This window comes from Coturnix japonica, chromosome 2 (genome assembly GCF_001577835.2).
Source record: "Coturnix japonica isolate 7356 chromosome 2, Coturnix japonica 2.1, whole genome shotgun sequence".
In the NCBI taxonomy this organism is placed as follows: domain Eukaryota; kingdom Metazoa; phylum Chordata; class Aves; order Galliformes; family Phasianidae; genus Coturnix; species Coturnix japonica.
In genome coordinates, this window is record NC_029517.1 from 82,603,269 (window position 1) to 82,624,006 (window position 20,738).

At 36.1% G+C, this 20,738-nt stretch overlaps 1 protein-coding gene across 1 annotated transcript in view; it reads right to left on the reverse strand.

Moving 5' to 3' along the window:
• Window positions 1–20,738, reverse strand: part of ZNF407 (zinc finger protein 407) — a 330,452-nt gene that overhangs the window by 190,774 nt on the left and 118,940 nt on the right. Inside the window, exon 4 of the mRNA XM_015855154.1 lies at window positions 4,961–5,035. Coding sequence (XP_015710640.1) covers window positions 4,961–5,035 — 75 coding nt within the window. The remainder of the gene's footprint in view (window positions 1–4,960; window positions 5,036–20,738) is intronic.

Here is a 20,738-nt window from a genome sequence, read left to right on the forward strand (position 1 = left end):
AGTTCTGATGGCATTAGAGCCTGATAAAGGAAGATAGTTCATTGCAGTACATATAGTCAAGAGATCATGTTTCCTTTTCCTTTACAGTGTGCTGAGTAAATATTTGTGATGAGGTTTATAGATTGATCAAAGCTAAGATTCATGATACCACCTCTGATAAAGAACATTTTGCACCCATAACTGCCAAATTTAAAGTAGCATAACATACTCTGCATAACTGCCATCCAATCCAGGTAAAAAGGGACTTAGATATAGATGGCCATCGTAATTCCTACCCTTATACCATGTGGTTGACACAGAGGAAGCCATCTGGTGCATATGACTGGAAAAACATTCAGCTTACTGCAACAGAGAAGGAATCAGGTGGTGGGTGACTACTTTTAGGCTAATGGATTGCAACTACTAGCTGTGTTTTCCTCAGAAACCAACTGCTGTTCAACAAGCCTGCAGCATTCAGCAGCTTCCACAGTATTATCTTCCACAGATCCACAGACAATGCTAGCATACATTCATCATTGAAATTAACCACCTAATTATCAGAAAGTTTCTCTGCTCAATCACAAATGCTTCAGAAGAAGAATTAGAAGCTTGGCTTGAAAGATTTCATTCACTTCTAGTTTTACATCCATACAGAACATCAAATCGCCATCCACTTTTCCTGGCTACTTTTCTTTAAGACAACGGTAATGCCTTCCAGTGACATACCAAGCAGATTCATATATTTTAGGATAGCTATACCACATGTTAGCAGCATTTGATATTCCAGAATTCACATGGGCTTAAGCAAGTACCCTGAAAATCATAGCTGTAGTTATGCCTGTCACTTATACCGAGGAATATAACTTCTAATTTCCTGAAGGATATATTTTCTGTAGAAACTGGCATATCCTACTAATGGCTTTTGAGATCTGAGACACAAGTCCACCAATAATAATAATAACAATAGCATTGCTCAATCATTACGATATCTCTGAATCTTAGAAAACACAGTCAAATTCTTGGCAAAAGGAGTATGGAACCAGAGCATGTTGCAATTTCTGTAAAAACTTTCTCCCTGTTCTCCAAGACCTGGTTATGTTTTTCCCTATCTGTCACTAATTACTGTTCTCCCACATTTAAAATATTAGCACTATATTCCATTTTTAAAGTGCATGAATATAGACCAGAACAACCTTATAAAAACAAACATACTATTAATGATCTTTGAAGAAAATGTCCTGGAACACAAATTCCAGTTCAGCAAGTTTTTTTTTTTTTTTTTTATCTGAGTAACTTTATATATACATGAAGGCTCCTATTAGACTCAAAGGGATTACTCATTCGCAGAGAGTTATTTCAGAGGCAACTCATCATTTAAAATTCACAGGAAAAATAAAGTAATTAAACAACTGTTAGTTAAAGCCTTTCTGTGGTATATTTATATAAATTAAACAGAGGCATTAGATACAATTTTAGTTAACATACTCTTCCATTCTAACAAAAAAAAAAAAAAAAAAAAAAAAGAATATTTTGCACTGAAAAAAATATCTTAAAGGATAAATGTAGTTTTGTACTCTTAAATCCAGAGTTGTCCTTAACAGTGGCAAAATTCAGTCTCACAGCTGAATGACTTAGCAAGCTCATTTTTATTTTCTTGCTCCTATTTTTGTATACCTTAAATTCAGCAATGAGACATCTTAGTTGGTCCTCCTTTGCCCCAGCTTACACCTAACATAATTTCTAAGAGAAATTAGAACTCGGCACCATTAACGCTACTGATGCATTCACCTCGTCTTCAACCATATTGCCTGCGAGACACAATAAAGGTGTAGCCAAAGATTTATCCCACCAATAAGATATAGTTATAGGTCCCATGAAGATTACTGACACTGAAGTACCAAATATGTACTGGCCTTGGACTTAGCAGATAACATGCCAGTTTTGAGATACATTCCAGTTGACAGTAAATCAGTATCACAGTTCCAGTAACAGGAAAAAATATCTTAAAAGAATTTTTGTGTTAAAACATTCCATTTTTGAGTTAGTTATTAAATGGTAATGACCATAATGGACCAGGCAATAGATTACTTAGTTTTCTTTGTGGCTGAAACATGCATGCAATATTCAAGGCTATTTTTTTTAAGCTTCTGTGATTTGGCCCTTATATCTATTTTGTCTTAAAAACAAACAAACAAAACAAAAACAAACAAACAAACAAAAAAACCCTAACCCTTAAGCCAAAACATTTGGCAATCTTATTATGAATTATATTTGTTTTGTATATCTGCACATGAAAACTGCCACAGCCTCCATAACACCTCCCTTTTGTGTCTACAAAAAAAAAAAAACCAACAAAAAAAACCCAAACAATAGTCACGGGTAATGGAAAGCTAGAGAGTAAGTCACACTACTTCAGCACTGCTTCACTAAATTGTAGATGTAATTTTTATTGCCTGTCTCAGATGTCAATGTTTGTCATCCAAAATTCTTTCCTGAGAAGTTTGTAAGAAGAAGATCAATTTCTCAAGGTGTATAAATATATTTTTCAAGCACCCTTTTGAACTTATTTGAATTTCCAGGTTTTGATGATAGTCATGCTGACAACTTTTTTTGGTTCATCAAACTCTGTACTACAATTACATGAATTTACTTTTAATAAATTACCATCTTTGCATATATCAGTCAAACCATGAAGACTAAACACTTGCAAATAAAATGCATTATTAATTTAATTGTCACAGCCTATTTAGCTAGCTTCTATTAGTATTTGCTATAATATGCAACATATCAGAGGGCAGAATCAAATTCAAAACATAAAGAATAAACTGATTATATTGTTCCAGAGAAATTAAAAAATAGCAAGCTTGCAAAATTTTAATCAAGGCATTAATGTTTTAAATAGGTAGGAAAATTATGTAATTTAATTTAGAATATGTTTATACCCAAATTGATGTTTTAGCATGCTGAAGAAGGACTTCTTAGGTTCCTAAAGCCATTAAAAGGCATCAAACTCTTCCACTACGGGAAAGGTGGAAAGGAAAGCAATGTCGGTTTGGTATTTACCACAGTAGGCTACATGGCTTTAAACACCCACAATCACCAGAGAGGGAAGATTCCTATAAGATCACACTGTTGTTGTAGCTCTGCCACAACTATTTGGCATTGCACCATGTTAAGTTAAATTGCCAGCCAAGAAGGCATTGCAGATAAGCAACAACCAGAAGACAGATGAAGAAATTTCAATCGGAGAAAGTACAAAGATATCACTTGTGCATGCTGGCCCAGGGGAAAGCTGCAGATGGAGCACAGAGGTTTGCAGGACAGAGCTTGGCTCTTTGCTCCCAGGGCAGCTGGGGCTGTGACCTTGCCACTGCATGGATGGGTTGAGAGGGAACCCTCCTCCTTCTGCCACAGTGACAGGGCAGGCAAAAAGCCTTTGAGGAATATGGGAAGAAATAGGGTAAACAGGCAGGCGGCTTTCAGAAGTAAACAAATAGGAGACAGCAGTCACCACTTCAGGCTGCAGCATCCAACCTGCTCAGGAATCCTTTCGAAGATGACAATCATTAAAATTATGACCGTCAGGCTAAGATACAATATTAGTATTTCTATCTTTCTTTGTGCACAGTGTACCACAATGCTTTATCCACTGGGGTAAAACAGATGTTCTCTATGTTGTATTTATGATGATTACATAGCAAGCACCTCCCTGGAAAACAACATACTGAATGCTGCCAGTACCAAAACATGCAGCTAGAGCAAAACATTTTTTTTTTGCAGTTGTGCTATGACAAAAGATACCCAGCATAAACATTAGTACAATATCTGATTTGATCGAACTGTAATTGTTCTGATACATTATTCTACATTTTAGATGAAAAATAATACCTGAAAACTCTACATAAACACTTTAGGAAAATTCTGTTTAAGTATTTTGGACAGGCAATCTCCAAGAGAATAAAAGCAGTGCTTAAACATGTAGTTAGTCAAATAAGGGGTGTGTATGTTGTGTTAAAGTAAAATCCTGCTTTTTGCTCGCTCAGTGACTACAATGTGATGAACTTGTGAGGAAAGGAAGGCTCCAACCAACTACCGTTTCCAGGGTATTTAATACAAAATGAACGTGACCCAGGAAGAGTTTTGCAGTGATGTCCTACGGTTCATGGTTACCATTTAACTTCCCCTTCTTTTGTGTTAAAAAGAGGAAATATTCGGTATTTGAAAAAGATTGCACTGAAGAATGAGTTACAACGTGGCACTGTTTGAAACATAATCAAGCACCCACTATTGGATCCCGTAGGGAGGATGCATTCATTTACCCAAATTGAAATAGAATATGCAATCTTTTGGCCATCCAAAAAAGCATCAAGTTTCGAGCTGCCCCCAGAATTCAAGAGAAAAGCAATAGCTATGACACAATGTGACCTGTAAATCTGAGGCAAATTCCGCTTATCTGCAAACACTGTGATGTTCAGATTGCAAAAAACAACACCAACAAGAAGTTGCAACTAAGTAAATGAATACAAATTGAAAAAAAATATATTTTTTGTTGTGACCATGACCAATGAGAAAACTACCTTGGTGGATCTGACCTCAGTATTCAGTACTAATCCAAGAAAGCCTTTTTCTGAACCTATGAGCAGAAAGGCCAGATAGATAAAAAATTGATAAATATTTGGTTCTGTACTTGGCGGGAGGGATATTACTATGGAAAAGTTGAGGAAATAATGTCGCCTACTGAAAATCTGCTGAAAAATTTGCAAATCATGCATTTTGCATAGAATTGCTTTCTAAGCCAATTTTTTTTTTTTTATTGACTCCTACAGACATGTTGTAAGGAAAACGCTAGTGTAATTAAGCATGTTAAGCATGTAGCAATAGTTGAGCTCAAAGTCCAGGTGACGTAATTTTGGGTAAGCTAAATACTCCAGGCAACACATACTACATAAAGAAAAAACAGGAAAAAAATGTAAAAACTTACCTTTCTTTAGGTGTGCCAACTCCATGCTTGCCCAGCAAATGAGTATTCAAATGCTTCTTCATCACAAAGGCAACCCTGTTGAACAAACAGAAAAACAGAAAGATTTGTTTATTAAATATTTTTTTCTTCTTTTTAAAGTAGAGACTTTGTCAGTTTTGAGCATGCAATTGAGCATATTTTTCTAATGTTTAAATTAAAACAGTAAGTTTGACAGACAATGTTCTAAACTTGGGAGTCCATTCTGTAGTGACAAATTTTCTTCACATTGTAGTCACTTGGGTATTTTCATTACAAATAAGCAAACACAATCGTGTATCACTGCTCAAAAAACAGAAAAACTGCTTCTGCTTTCTGTTGTAAATTAGAACGCCTTATATAACATTGTGAAATTAGCCAACTTTGCTTAAATTGCATTGTCTCATGTTATGAACTGATAGTCTCCGTTACACCTTTGAATTTAAGTCTAATGGACACATCCTACAACCTTTCTTCATATGAGTTTCATTTTTTTTAATGAGAGTAATAAAAAGAATACAGCAAGATCAGATGCTTTAATCGCTGCTTCTGTCTGGTCAAACTTCACCGCATTAATTATTTAAAGAAACATACATGGAAACAAATTAATAGTCTTGGTTATTGTATAGCCTTGTGAAAAGAAGGGAAAGAAATAAGTGAAACACGTGTTTGCAATTACATTTGAGAGTATTCTTGAAACTGGCAAGACATTGTTCAAGGCATCCACAACAGCAGTAACATTTACACTACTTGGCATTGTGTTTACACCAAACAAAACACAAATAATTTAATTGAATTTTAGTGATATATGTAATGAAACAGATAAGAACCTACAGAGTACCATTTTGCTGCTGATAAGACCTGAGCATCAATTTAATTATGTCATTTGACTGCTTCGAACAATTTAGATATCAGACTGAAGCTGCAAACTAAAACAGTTCTCTTGATAAGCAAAAATTGTACTGCTGTAACTTTCAGTGTGAAAAGGGCTTGCAAACATTTTTGTTAATTATGTATTACAGCTGTCCTTCATAAAGTTAATTACAAATAGCTGAAAGGCAATAGACTCTATTTGCATATGTACATGAAAGGCATGACATATGCAAAAATATGATTTTAATTAGCATTCCATGATATGAAGGGCTACAAATCAAACTGGCATGTTATAAGATTTTTAACATTAAGTGCTGAATTCATCTGGACGTGTTTGCAGTAATGGACAATGGAAGGACTGTAAAAAATGGTGTAGCATTATAGCATGTATTAGCCACAAAAGCCAAGAAAGAGTACTTTTCCTTTACAAATATCACACTGTAGCTTCTCCACGTTTGATCTACTTTCAGCACTTTCACATTTCTACAGAGAATCTCTCTAGTGCATCCTTTGGGTTGTAAGAATATAATTTTATGTTATTTAAATGACACGGCTTCATAATTTTTATAAAGAGACATAAGTAACGCCTTAACTACTTTCTGCTACACAATGTATAAGTCACTACAACCATGGGTAATCTATCACACCACGATCATTATTAGTATGCAAGCACTACTGGAATCACTGTATGCAGAGAAAATTATTGTAATGAAGTAAAATCATGTGTTCCAATAACAGCACAAGGCATTCCAAAAGTATCGCTTTCCTGCTTTTCAGCAGAAACAACAACAATTTCTACACAGCTGTGAAATGTACCTAACAGATCTTAATTTAGTAGTGTTTCCACATTCTGGTACAAACCTTCCCTTCCCTTAAAAAAAAAGATATATATATTACCATGAAAGGATAATGTGCAATTCAAGTTGTAAAGGCATTTTGATGCTGCTTACATAGCAAAGTGTCCTTAGGAAACACAGAAGGCAAAGATGCCAACCAGTTACACAGTATTTGTAAGGATTTTTTTTCTACTTTAGTGTCTATATTCTTGAAGCTTCTGAACAAAAGCCAAATGCCTTTTACACTGCATCTCTGCAGGGGGTACAGACAGAAATACGGTCCTGCAAATATCAAAGACAAAGGCCTTGTTAATAATTTGAAGCAATTAATCTCCAATTAGATGTTTGGTATGGAACAACCATTTCACTGCTGTTATAAAGCACAATCTTGCTAGAGTCAATTGAAGATTGACTCAATAAAAGTCTCAGCACTTACTAGTAGCTTAAGCTTTTAACATAATGCCTGAAGACTCTTACTTAAAAGCACAGCTTGCCTCTGTGCAAGCTTCAAGTGCTCAGCACACCTCAAGAACATCCCTTGCCTTGCAGATTCAGGTCTTGAAACTAAAAGTAAAGTTGCTTGAGAATGAAATACAGAATTTTCACTAAGAAAAAGTCAGCTCTGAGTTCCAAGAAGTATTTTTTTTCTTAGAATAAAAACGAAGACTAAAGGTTTTGATTGAGATGCTGAATACTAGGACAACACAATGAAAGGTTAGGTGTGAAAACCATTTGTTTATATTTAACAAATACTGCAGGAAACTTTAAGGGAGCTGTGATAGTGGGTAGTGAAAACACAAAGAAGTGTTTTCAGCACATTCAGTAATTCCGTGTTTCCAAGCAATTACAGTTTTAAGAAATCAAAAAAATATTGCTTTGCTCTCCTCCAACAACTGACTCACCTCTGCTGAGGTAAATCAGTTACGCCTAAGCTACCGTCAGAATTGGATAGTTGACATGACTTAGCCTTGGTCTTTTCAAGTGAATGTTAAGCGAAGCCTGTCTGGCACAAACAGGGACTCAAGGAGTGAATGATTTCAAGATATGTTGCCATGATATATTTTCAAATCAAGCGGAATTTTTTTTACAAGCTTACAATAAGTACTGACTCAGACTTCCGTAGATTTCTTTTCTTTACTACAGTAGAAACAGAATTGTTCAAATAAAACCAATTAACTGAATTAACTGGTTTCAAAAAATGCATTAAGAAGGAGTAGGAAAACATCCAAAGTTGCCATACTCCTTCTGTTTCTAATCGACACAAACCAGGACAGACTATAGACCTGGAATCGTTTTTACAAAATCTGACCTGAACATATTCATCCCCAGTTCACATGAAGACAGGCAGTCACAGCTGCACTAATTTCCTAAGGTTCAGGTCTCGTAGGGAAGAAATGCCCATCCTATAGTTCCAAGTCTTGACCAATGAAAGTTCCCCGCATGTACATGGAATACTGCTCCCAGAAGTCTCTCCTTGCACTGGGAAAGATGAGTAGGCAGGACTTTGCTTGTACTCACTGACATTCTGGAGAATTCTTTTGTTTGTTCGTGGTTTTGTTGTTCTCATTGCTGTTGCTGCTGTTTTGTTGTTTGTTTGTTTGTTTAAACTTTGTTAGTGATTTTCAACTACTCTGGCTCCACACCAGCATTATCCCCCAACACATGCAACTCTATGTTCAAAATCCAGGACAAATTAAAAACAAAATGAAAAATCACAGAGCTTTAGAATAGCATCCACGTTCCCTACAGACAGCTTTTTTTTTTTTTTTTTTTTTTTTTTAAACACAGAAACTGTAAATAAAAATAACTTTCAATCACAAATATACAAGCAACTTTCCCATAATAAGTTTGCAGAATACTCTGTTTTCAGTTTGGAAGAGTTGTGGCTTTGCAGGAATGTGTCCACTCATATTCTATGGCACTCTTCAAACAGCACTTGGACTCACCACGAGAAAGCCTGTAACTGATTTAGGAGCCTCTAAAGACTTGTCTACAAGTTATAAAAGCACATATTAATGTACAAAAGAAACAAAGGAAATTCTAATTCTGGGACTAAAGAAACATATTCAACAATGTTGACTTCTACTTTTCATTCTACTGCAGTACAAGTTCTTCAGCATGTACAATGTTTATCATCACAGTACCCAAGGAAAATGAATAATCTGTCACATATTGTTCTCTTGTTCTCTCATTTTCTCCACAGGGAGAGAATGGTTCTCTGTGAAGTATCTTTTTTCAGAAGGCAAAAGATTCTAGGTTTTATTATGGCTTTAATCTATAAAAGCCTTCTTAATATGTGTATTGCTCTGTTAGTGGAAAGTCAAGTTAAAGAAAACAAACACAAACCAAAACAAATATTCTGGATCATAAAGTCATGGAATCTGTGACAGTTCGTTGTTTCATGAGCATTTACTTGTCAGCCTTGGCCTAGTTCCAAGAATGGAGCTCTATCTTACCTCTACCAGAAAGACACTTGCATCCACATCAACAAACCAGCCATCTTGTAGCCTAACTACTGCAGAAGGCCAGAATTTATTTTTGTGGGAATCTACAGACTTGTTACGCAGCAGCTGAAGAGCGATTTTAAATTACTTCTTAATGTACACAGCACTGCAATTAGTCTCAGAGAATTTACCTTACAGACAGCAATGTTCAGTGATGGCAGAAAAGTCCAGAACAACAAATATCTATCCTCTATTAATATTCTCAATATCCTTTACAACTACTCTAAATGGCAAAGAATGGGAATTTAACTCTGAGAATCCAGGTGAGCCACTATATGATAGGTACGGGCCCCAAATATCTCTAATAAGTTTTAGTAAAGCTCCTCCAAAGTCTTTTTTTTTTTTTTTTTTTTTTTCAGCAAAATATAATTCTATTATTTTAAAATTGTTAGCAATCAGAACTTTTATCTTGGTTTTCTTATTAGTCTGGGGCACTCAGAAAGGATGAAATGGTTTACCATTCTGGATAAACCACATAGAAGATCTGACAGCTCTGAGAAATAATAAGAAAAAGGATCTCTCAAACTTCTACGCATCACCAGAATATAAGTACTATATTATCCTGTCTGCACCATCTTTTGTTTTCTATGATTTGTGCATGAATTTCTGTCTCTGAATCTTAATCTGAGGCAAGAGGCCAGAAAATCAAAGCATTCTGCATGGATCATGCCAAGAAAGGGGACAGTATGCTTAGGCAACTAAACAGTAACACAGACACAGGAAGCTCTTATTCCATGACTGCAGTACTCTTGTTCTTTATCGCTTCTTGAAATATGCTGTAAACCTCAATTGTTTGTAGCTGAATGAGTGGTTCACAAGGAGTCCCGCCAATAGTATCAATTACTAAAAGAAAAGAAATAGTCAAATTTCTTAAGGCAAATCATGAGCCATGTGAATTTCAGCATGTTCAATAAAACTTGTGTCATTAATGATTTATACCCATACTACATATAGAAGTAGAACTTCACGTACTCAAATCAACAGTCTATATGAACTTAAAGCTAAGCTTTTAGAATCTCATAATTAAATAAAAAGTTGCTAGCCAAATCTCTTCTCTCTCTTCAGAACTTTTCATTCAGCAGGTCAATTTCAGGGACAAGAGAATATAGGAAAACACAGAACTGCCCAGAAAGCAATGGTTTTCTATATACAAGTAATCCTTTTTTCCATGCATCAAAAGTTTAAATTCCTGGGAATTTCGTCAAGTCCATCATTCGTGGATGTTTGCTGATTCTGAAAGGTCCAGACTGGGATGCTGATAACTCTCTTGCATGACTGTGCGCAAGGGACTCAATTTAAAAGAAAGTATCTGGCAGGGCTGAGTCTGGTGTGGAAGATATCCAGTAGTCTGAAAGGCTTCATGTCCTTTGTGACAGGACGTCAGGTTCGACTAAATATCTGGCAGGACGAAGTCTAGTGTGGAAAACATCCAAATATCTGAAAGACTTCATGCCCTCAGTGACAGGACGTCAAGTCCTACAATCCTGCATAGAAAAGCTGGGATTTCCTGCTGACTCACTTAGCAGCCAAATGAGGCAGGTCTTTTTACTTCCAACCCACAACTATTATTCTTCTTCTTAAGTTTAAAAAAAAAAAAAAAAAAAAAAAAAAAAAAAAAAAAAATCAATAGCATTTCAGAAGGTTAACAACTCACGTGTAGTCACTCAGGCTGCAATGTTAAGAGTGCTGTGATGTGTTGGGTTACACTCCCTGCTGACCGCACATATTAAAGAGGGGTACGGCTATTCTGTGCTCCACCCTTGCTAACTCTAGTGATCAGACTGTAAAGTAAGACAAATACGTCTGGCATAAGTGGCTCCTTACTCCCCATCTTCAAGTGCAAACAACTTGGGAGACTGGAAAATGCAAACTTTTTCTCCTGAAAGAGAAAGAAGAGGCCAACAAGGACCATTTTGCCATTGCTAACAAGACAAGAACCATGGTAGACTATGGCAATTCATAGAACCTAATGACTCAAGCATTAGTTCTACAGTTCTGAGAATTATTAGCCTTTCTCCCTTACGTTTGAAAGCTGGGGAAGCTTTTTACACTTTTCTATACAACAATCATGTATTTACTTTTCCATGGAGATGTACCACTGCTGAAGTCCAAAAACCAACATTTTCAAAAATTAGTTTCAGGGGAATATGCAATTGTCAGACTGCAACCTTCTCTTCTTAAAGTATCTCATTTTTACTGTTTTACGTGGAATTAACTAACACTGAAGTCAAGATGTCTAAAGAAGAGGAAAAAAAAATGAGAAAAGACAACAACTTGTATTACTGCATTAGTGGAACACCTGTACACAGCTTGCATCCAATGCAGACTTGAGTATCACAGCAGCTACTCTTCCTGACTTGCTTTGAACAGGATGACAGACAACAGGATTGTCAATGTGCTGTTCAATGACCTGCATCAATCTCACGAATAATTTACTGCTATATCAGACAGATCATTATGGATGAGTTGTGCACTATCAATCAATCGGGTGTATTGTTCCTGCATATTCCTGCATCTATCACCCAGAAGAGAGAAAAAATCCCTCAACATATTCTTGTTGCTTTCTGTCACCAATCTGTGTCCTTCAAGACGTGAAAGAATTATTAGTCGCATGGCCATAAATTAGTAGCAATGGGCATAATTATTTCCTTTTATATATTTTGGCATATTCTGGGTACAAAAGAAGAGAAATAAAAAATAAGACAGAAAACACCCTCTTCTGCTCCACTCAACCTAACCTGGAAATCTCATGCCATCCAAAGCTGTCAAGTTTTCTCACCATCCCTTTTTCAAGAGATGTCCATCATATAAACCACTCAGGACAGAAATTATCCTGTCACTGCAAAGACTATGGCAAAAAGAAACAAATATTGGTAGTATCTACATTATTTCCTTGATCTTGAGGGAACGCGCTTAATCATTAATTGTGTGCCTCACCTCAAGCCCCTTATTTTGTAACTGAACCTGAAAGTTTTCCTGTAAGTTAGCCCCAGATTAATTCTTAATTTCACTTTTTTATTGCTTCATCTCTCTTTAATACCAAAAGCACCCCAGGCAACCTCAAATGAACAATGTAAAGGTTCAAGCACCTGTGTCCCCTCAACATCCCCTGTTCAAACATCAGGAATTTTAAAAGCTCCAAAATTCACAGTAAAATATCATATATGAATAAACTAAAAATTAATGACCAGTGAAACCAGTCAGACAAGCAAACAAACAAACAAAAAAGCAATCAATTTTATGAAATTTACCTTTTAATTCTCCCCAAACACCTATGTTTAGAAATGAAGCTGAAGTTGTTCATGCACCATTACTAAAAATAACAATCTACTTGAACAATATGCAACTGGGTATTCTTCCCAAGCAAAATAAAATGCAATAACAATATTTTTGTTTTGTTTTAAACCTGAACTTTCCTACTGAAGTTGAACTGACCTATTGTTCACCTAAATATCCACAATTCCGCTATGGAAACTAAAATAAATAAAAGATTGCTTATGGTACATGATATTTCTAAACTGATCCCTGTAACTAAACCAATGGCTCTAAACTTATTTTGTTTGCTTAATGAACAGACTAAAAATAGCTGAAACAGTGGCAAAAACTTTGAAGTCAAAAGGTGTTCACTTTGTCAGGTAATCACGTTACAAATATATGAGAAAATTAGTACCGCTACAAGAAATGTTTGTTTCAACATTCAGAGGAGTTAATGAATGTTAAGTGATAATGGTAGACAACAGCACTATGTAATTACATTTCTAAACACACCTTACCAAATCACTTCTAAGCTAGAAGAATCACATGTTCTATTAATTTTCATTGGTTATCAAACATCTGTAACTGTCACCTCTACCAGGTGTTTGGTAATCTAACAGCTGCACAGAGTATTAAAAAACACAGAAACCACAATGCTTTCTGTAGTCTGATATCAGCCTCTCAATTTACCAGAGCACAGACTCTCTTCTGCGAGTTCTGAAATGACACCTTAGGCTTAGTGTTTAGAGTGCCTTGCATCTAAAATAAATTATGATCACCATCCTGAAACATAACAATACCAGAGAACATATTTGTTGTAATAAATACAACTCCAGGAATGCTTTCAACATACATCAAGATTTTCAGCTATATATAAAAGGGCACCTACCAATTTTGCCACCACAAAATTGCCCTTTTCCTCTTTTTTTCTTTCAGTACATACTTCCAGCATCCCTATAACAGCTCCCTTCCGTTCCCATTTCCTTCATCTCTTCAGGCATTGTTCTGTCTCTTCATCCACGATCCATTTCCTAGCATGCTCAGTACTTCACATCTAAGCATAGCCACAATATGATGCAGGAGACATCAGTTCCACCTATCATCATTTTGCATCTGGAAAGAGACTTCAAACTAATCTGCTGCAGGATAAAGAACGGAAATGATGTTGCCTGTCACTATCTGCAAGTGTCAACTCTAAAAGGCTGGCACGTGTTTTTTTTTTCCTTGATTTCAGTAGACTGATGTGTACATTGTGTTTTTCAAAGCCTGTAAACACGTTGCTCTGAGATCACCAGTCTGACATCTTCAACTGATGGCTTCTTTATGTCCCTAGTAAATTTAAGACTTCAGTAGAAGAAAATGGACCTCTCAACTTTGTCTCGGAAAGACAGTGCAGGCTATGAATTAGCGCTCCCTCTCAACAGAATAGCAATTTCCAAAATTTGAGTTCAACTTAAAATTTATAGAGAAAAAAAAAAATCATCATTTTGTTTTTTTGAAACTTTATTTTTCGAATCTTTTGTTCTCCCTGAACAAAAAGTCACTTCAGATGCTTTGTTTTCTTCCTAACTGCTTAGAAATTGTACTGCAGATGGATCTTCCAGGTTTAAGATTTTCTACAGGAAGTTATCTTCAGAGTAATATCTTTGCTATCAGAAGAATCTGTTCCTGCCTATCTTTAAGGGAAATCAAAAGATATCTAAGGGCAGTTGACTTCAGGTTGAAAAATGCATAGGGTCTCGAGCAATAGGGCCACCATACCTAACTCAATCAATTCTGGAGATACAGAGCCTGTGGCCTATTGCAAAGTTGTGGGTACAAAGAAAAGAACTGGTCACTGTCTGATAATTGAATTGCTCAGAATTAACAGTCAGAAGTCATAAACTATTTTTACTGACAGTTTACCCACAAATGAAAACACTGCTGGTGGTAGGAAGCAACTGAACCTAAGAGACTGCAGCCTGCTTGGTCTGCGACAATACTGAGAAACTTGCCCTATGTCTTTGTCTAACACTGAAGAGCAAGTGCTGGTTGATTTGTTTATTCCTGATAATTAAATCCAGTTTTAAGATATATCCTTATTGCCTTCCACCAGACCTCCCAGAAGACTGTTAAGTAAGGTAGAAAGCAAAATACTGCAAAATATCTACTCAACAAGGTAGCTGCAACTGCATAAAAAGTGTAAAATGAAGACAGTGGCACTTAATCTCTAATAATGAGAAGTATCATTCATAGGCATGAATCACTGCAACAGCTTGGACAAATCAGAACAGACTGGTTCCTGCCGAGGAAAAAGGAGGTAAGCCTTCGGATCACACTGGTTTCAATTCACAAAAATTAATCTAATACTTGTGTACATATAGACACGCCACTAGCATAGGAAAAAATTAGGAGCCCCAGCTTGTCCAAGGGTTCTCTAACCTGGCTCGTTCCTATCTCAGAGACTAAGAACCATGAAACACTGGCAACAGAACCACTGCACCGTACACCTGACACTTGGCTACTGTATTCCATGTTTCACTATGATTAATATTGATTTTTCATAGTTACAAGATACCTCAGTTAGTAGTTAACATAAATGTTAAGTCTGCTCCACAGTTCTCAGTCTCAGTAGTGGTATCAATCTCTCCCAGAACTCTCTTCTCAGCCAGCTCCAATCCCCCCAAATCTGGGATTTGTAACAACTTTCTTCCCCTACCAATGAAAAGGAAAGAGGCTGGCTGAAGAACACAACACTGTTTGCTAGAGGAAACCACAATAAGCAGACCAGAAGGACTCGTATGCACTCCACAAGCACCACAGATCTATTGAACTCTCAAATTATGAGCCTGAACGTGGAACCAGCAGTGTGGAACTCTATCCAAATGAGAACTCCAGGTGGCTACTGGGCTGTTACTCCACTTGTCCCATAGGCAAGTGGTATCATCTCTCACCACCTCAGCCACAGACTTAGCAGGAGAATTACTAGCCACTAAAGCTGCCAAGTGCTTAAGTGTTTGCCTTGCTAGGTTTACCTTTGATCTGCTGGACTCACTTCAGACAAAGAAGTGGAAAGCCAAGTGACTAGTGCTGAAATAGCCTTTGTCCATCACCTGAGAGGCTGAAGGCCTCGATGTGGCTGGACTCAATGACCTTTAAGGTCCTTTCCAACCTGAGCAATTCTATGATTCTACACTGGCAAGTTTCAAAGAAGGGAATGTTATCTTTGTACCTGATCTCAGGAAAAAAAAAAAAAAAAATGAACTTCTCTGTAAACATTTGAAAGTTGCCTCTTCTGAGACTGTGAGGCAAGAACTGACTAAAAGTAGAAGCTTAATAAAAACTCTGAAATTGGAAGTAAGTGTTAAAGGCTTTCTCCAGGATTAATAGAGCACTCATCTGAGATCTAACTCTTACTGAAGCAATAATGACAATTAAAAATAAACCACTGAATTGAGAAGTACATTTTGCACCAAAAGACACATTCTTGCAATCCAGTATAGATGCTGCACACATTAGCTCTGAAAACCGTTATCAGTATCAGGAAAAACAAAGGAGTTATATACTAGACAAATCGGTACAGTCATAAAGATGATATCTGTGACACAGCAGAAGATGTTCCCTGGCAAAGAATACACCAGTCTCAGCCAGTAGTTGAGATTTGTGGCCAGAAATGGTCAAAGTTAATCAAGCATGAGAAAGATGGATCTATACATGTGCCGAATTGAATTAAGAAAAAAACACCTTTGATCTCAAGGGCCTACATATACATATACAGACACACTGAGTGTATAGATGAACATACCCTTGAAGGACAAATAAGTTTTGCTGAAAACAAAATGTTATGGTATGTTATTTTAAAAAGAAAAGAGAATTACTAGATTGCCTGAAAAAACGCAACAACCGGAATTCATTTTTTTTTTCTGTTTTGTCAGCCAAAAGTTTGAGATAAGTTATTACAAGAATAAATTACAGGGCTGTAGTTTTATATACAAAGTGAAAATGTAGCCCTATAAAGAGGCTTAGGTAAAGAGACATAAACCATGTCTTTTTAGCAGTAAAATGCTGTCAGTCTTTCTGAGATGACACTCCCGCCACAAGGCTCTTCCTTTTTTCTGATCCTCGCTGTCATTGTAACCATAAAGCCTTAGGTTTAAGTGCTAGTATGGAATGATGGAATCCAGCAGTTTTTAACAGGAGTGAAACCTGGCAGCAGAGGTAGCACACGTACCAACACACACATAGCACTATTCCGTTCTATTTTATTACAAGATATTTTATTTTTCATGAAATTTACATCATTAACATCAGCCTTAGAAACCATCTCATGCACAGGAAGATATAAGTAAGATATGGGCTATTTAGTATCTGTACATCTTTGCCCCTGGAGAACAGGAATTTGGGACATTTTACTGAGCAAGGTCTACCTATTCATTTTCATTTTTGTGCTAGTGGGTAAACAAAGCCAAAGAAGTTGAGAAATCAGATGCTCTTGTCATATTTTGTCATGGCATTAAACCATTCAACTGAACCAAACAGAATACTATTTACTAAATACTAAAAATTTACCAGACATGAAAGAATTCTGAATGTTCTTAAATGAGTTTAGAAATCTGTGGAAACATTTCAAGAGATGGCCTACACCTTCTCAATTGAACATATCAATGGCTAGAAGCTGGCAGAGTAGGGACTTTTACTAGTTGCTTAAATTTACTTCTTTTATTTCAACACAATTCTCCTCTCTAAAATCTGTAACAACTGACTTCTCTATGAGCTGAAAAAAGCAAACAAAAAATAACTAGCAAATAAGTATCCATTCCTTGCAAGCTATTTCTTGGTATTTGAAGGAATTAAGTTTAAAGTAATCAGCTTTGCACAGATCAGCATAAATTGTTTCGATAACACAACTGTGAGCCATAGTTTTGTCACAGATGAAGCACACCAACACTCAACACTGACTGACCATAAAGAAACGTTTGATGACTTAAAAAATCATGGACAATGCCATGTGATCTTATAGGCCTATCCTGTATTCCTGTCCAAAGAAAGATATTTCAAAAATACAGTCACAACTGTGGCAAGTGTGGAAACCACCGCACCAGACAAGAGGGTTTTCAGCTACAGATGGACTCACATTTTAGGCAGCATAAAAGATCTCTGAAAAATTAAATATATACAGAATGCTTTCTCATTTGTTTCAAGCTAAAATAAGCAAACCAAAACCAAAGGGTTACATTCCTTTATGTTTTCTCAGAACCACCAAACCCACGACTTATGACATGAAATGTCAGTATCTGGGCAGACCTGGTGACAGGATTAGTTTGATCAGCGTGCAACTTTTGAAGCACTGAATAGCAGGCAGTGTTACATGCAACACACAGCCGAATGGATGGGTGGAATTGATTTTGTAAAGAGTTATGAATAAAATAGTCCAAAATATTAACCAATAAACACATGCCTGGGTGAAAAAGCCATATTATAAAATTACTGTAAAGATCCCGTAACCGTTCAGGGGAGAAAAAAGTCCAATTTTCCACCTAGCCTGCAAGCGCAGAGTTTTCTGATAATAAGATCCAAGGAACCTGTAAACCCAAGGCTCTAATTTTCTTATGGCGACTGTGTAATATTTTGCAAAGTAAAATTGACTGAGATGGAAGCTATTTTGCATGGTACAGTGGCGATGGCTAACAAATGAGAGTTTTGTGGGCTGAATGTTAGTCCCCTGCCTCATCTGCCACCCCTAATGACAGCAGCCACCTGCTGTTTTATTGTCACAGCTGGAGCCGGTTCACACTCCTTGGTGCTGAGCTCTGCCCATGAGCGCCAAGCTCTCGCCTCGCCTCATTACTTTGATGAACTTTTTATGGTCAGCACCCATGAAGACCTCATCTAGGACTATACAACCTAGATCGGCTTCAGGGAGTGCTTCCAGCTAGCACGAGGTGATAATACACAGTGACACTATGGCTGCTACTGTCTGTCACTTAGTCAAGTCACTGTACTACACTTCTGGCTCTACAGGGCCCTCAACAGGTAAAATGCCATGAAATTCTCCTATATAATAAAGTTCTTTCTCTCTTTTTCACATCATAATATGGAGATCGTGTCATACTAGCAAAATCTAGCTTTTCAAAGACAGATATGAAAGTAAAAAATATACCAAGCTCTTTACTACATACAACTACAGATAAGAAATTTCTACATTCTGTAGACATAAATCCACTACATTCCTGAAAATGTATATCCTGCATTAAAGAAACCAACAATGAAAAGCATATTGCAGCTTAACAGTGCCAAATATAGAAAATCATAATTACATGTATTTTATAAGAGATGGACCATTTTAACTTAAAGAAAGCAAAGAAACAAAAACCAAGCCAGTTAAAACAAATTACTACCCAAACAAATCCCCAGTGGAAAATGATATATTCCACCCCCCCCCTCCTCCAAAAAATAAAACAAAAAACACTCACACATACACATTTATTGGATATGATAATGTAACAAATCAAGATAAAAAAGCAAAGCATTTTATACTGCCTGATACTATTTTCTTCTGATATAAAAGTAAGCACGATTGTCCTTTCCATTTTGAAAATGTGTATTTACTAGCAAGCACTCCAAATCCTATGTGCTTGTGCACGTTTTAAAACTCCATCAGAAATTTTCTTATTGATTTATTTCATACAGACTGCTTTCTGCTCCATCACTGATATTTTACCCCAGGTTTACTTTCAGCGGTAGAAAAATCCTTCTGGTGTCAACAGAGCTTTATATTTGCCCATATTTACATATATCATTAAGATTAATATATGTGCTATTAATAATAATTTCATTAACATTCTGAAATCATCAAATAACATTTTGACTTTTGAATGGCTGTAGGCTATTATAAGCCTAAAAACCAGAACATTTTCAGTATTCATTGTGTAGCAATCCAGCTGATCAGTTTTGACAAATTCATGCAATGTTATAAGCCATTAAACTTCATTTAGTTTCATTTAAAAATTCCACCTAAAAAAAAAAGCAACTGTCTTTTCGGGTTTTTTTTGTTTTGTTTTGTTTTTTTGGTACAGACATGATTTCTAATATATACCAGTTCCCGGGATTCATTAAGAACTTTTGGTTTTATTTGTTTTAATTTTATTGAAGTGTTTGGAAATTTCCCATATAAGCAGATTTTGATATCATATTAAGACAAGTGCTGATAACTTCTTCTGTGGTATGATGCAATTTAGCAACTTGTGACGAGAAGGATGATCATCACTTCCTGTGATAAGGTCCCTGAGACAGGAGGAACCTTAAAAACGTTGTTCCTGAGAATAGACATTATGCTACCTTTCAAATAATTTATTTATATAAGCCCTTCTGAGCACTTTTTAGCTGTGACCCAAACTGCAGCTAGAGAGCCAGAAAAAATAACAATATTTCAATAAAGGTTTTGATTTTGCTGAGCACCTCTTGTATAATCCTAAAAAGTAATCAAGAGAACTAGAGAAGACAAACTAGTATAACAAGGGCCAAAAGTGTATTAAAATTCCTGTTATCTAAATGAAACTCATTTTTCTCCAAATATAACTGAGAATTCAACAAGAGAACTTCTTAAGCACAGTGACCTATTAATGAATTGACAATATCCTTTGCCAACATAAAAAATAAAACAAAAAAAGAATTCCCTTGTTTTGACTAGCTGATGTATGTGTTAAATGCACATTTTCTAGATTTCCTTTGTAATTCAAAAATAAAACATCAAGATGTTCAAGTGCAAGGTAAGACATTACAAAATGGACAAGCTGCCTCACTGGAATGATCTACGGTATCACCAGAATGATCTCATAATGACGATGGTAATTAAATATTAATTGAGATATTCTTTTTAAAGAGTTACTGTGTCAGCTACGCTATCCCAGTTGTATGTTTTGTGATAGAGCAGTTAATCCATTTTAAAAGTTTTTATTTTATCAATTTCTAATCCATAGCAAAACTACCTCTAAAGCCACAGCTACCAAGGTATATTTATATTCCAGTTACATACTCACCAGTTATAGCGGAATTTGTTAAAGGATGCATGGGCATCCAAACAAGCTACTTTTTTGCTCACTGTCTTACATTAAGTAGTCTACACGTATGCTTAAGTATTTGGAAATATTTTTCCTTTGCAACATTGTGTTGCAATGGCAAATGACTGTGTTTTATAGTCATATTCTAACATACAACTTCAATTTATGCAGTACTCACAGTTCACTGGTCTGTAATTCTTAATATACCTCTATCTTCCACCAATTTTCATTTTAGTAGCTATTATTTGAAGTTCAT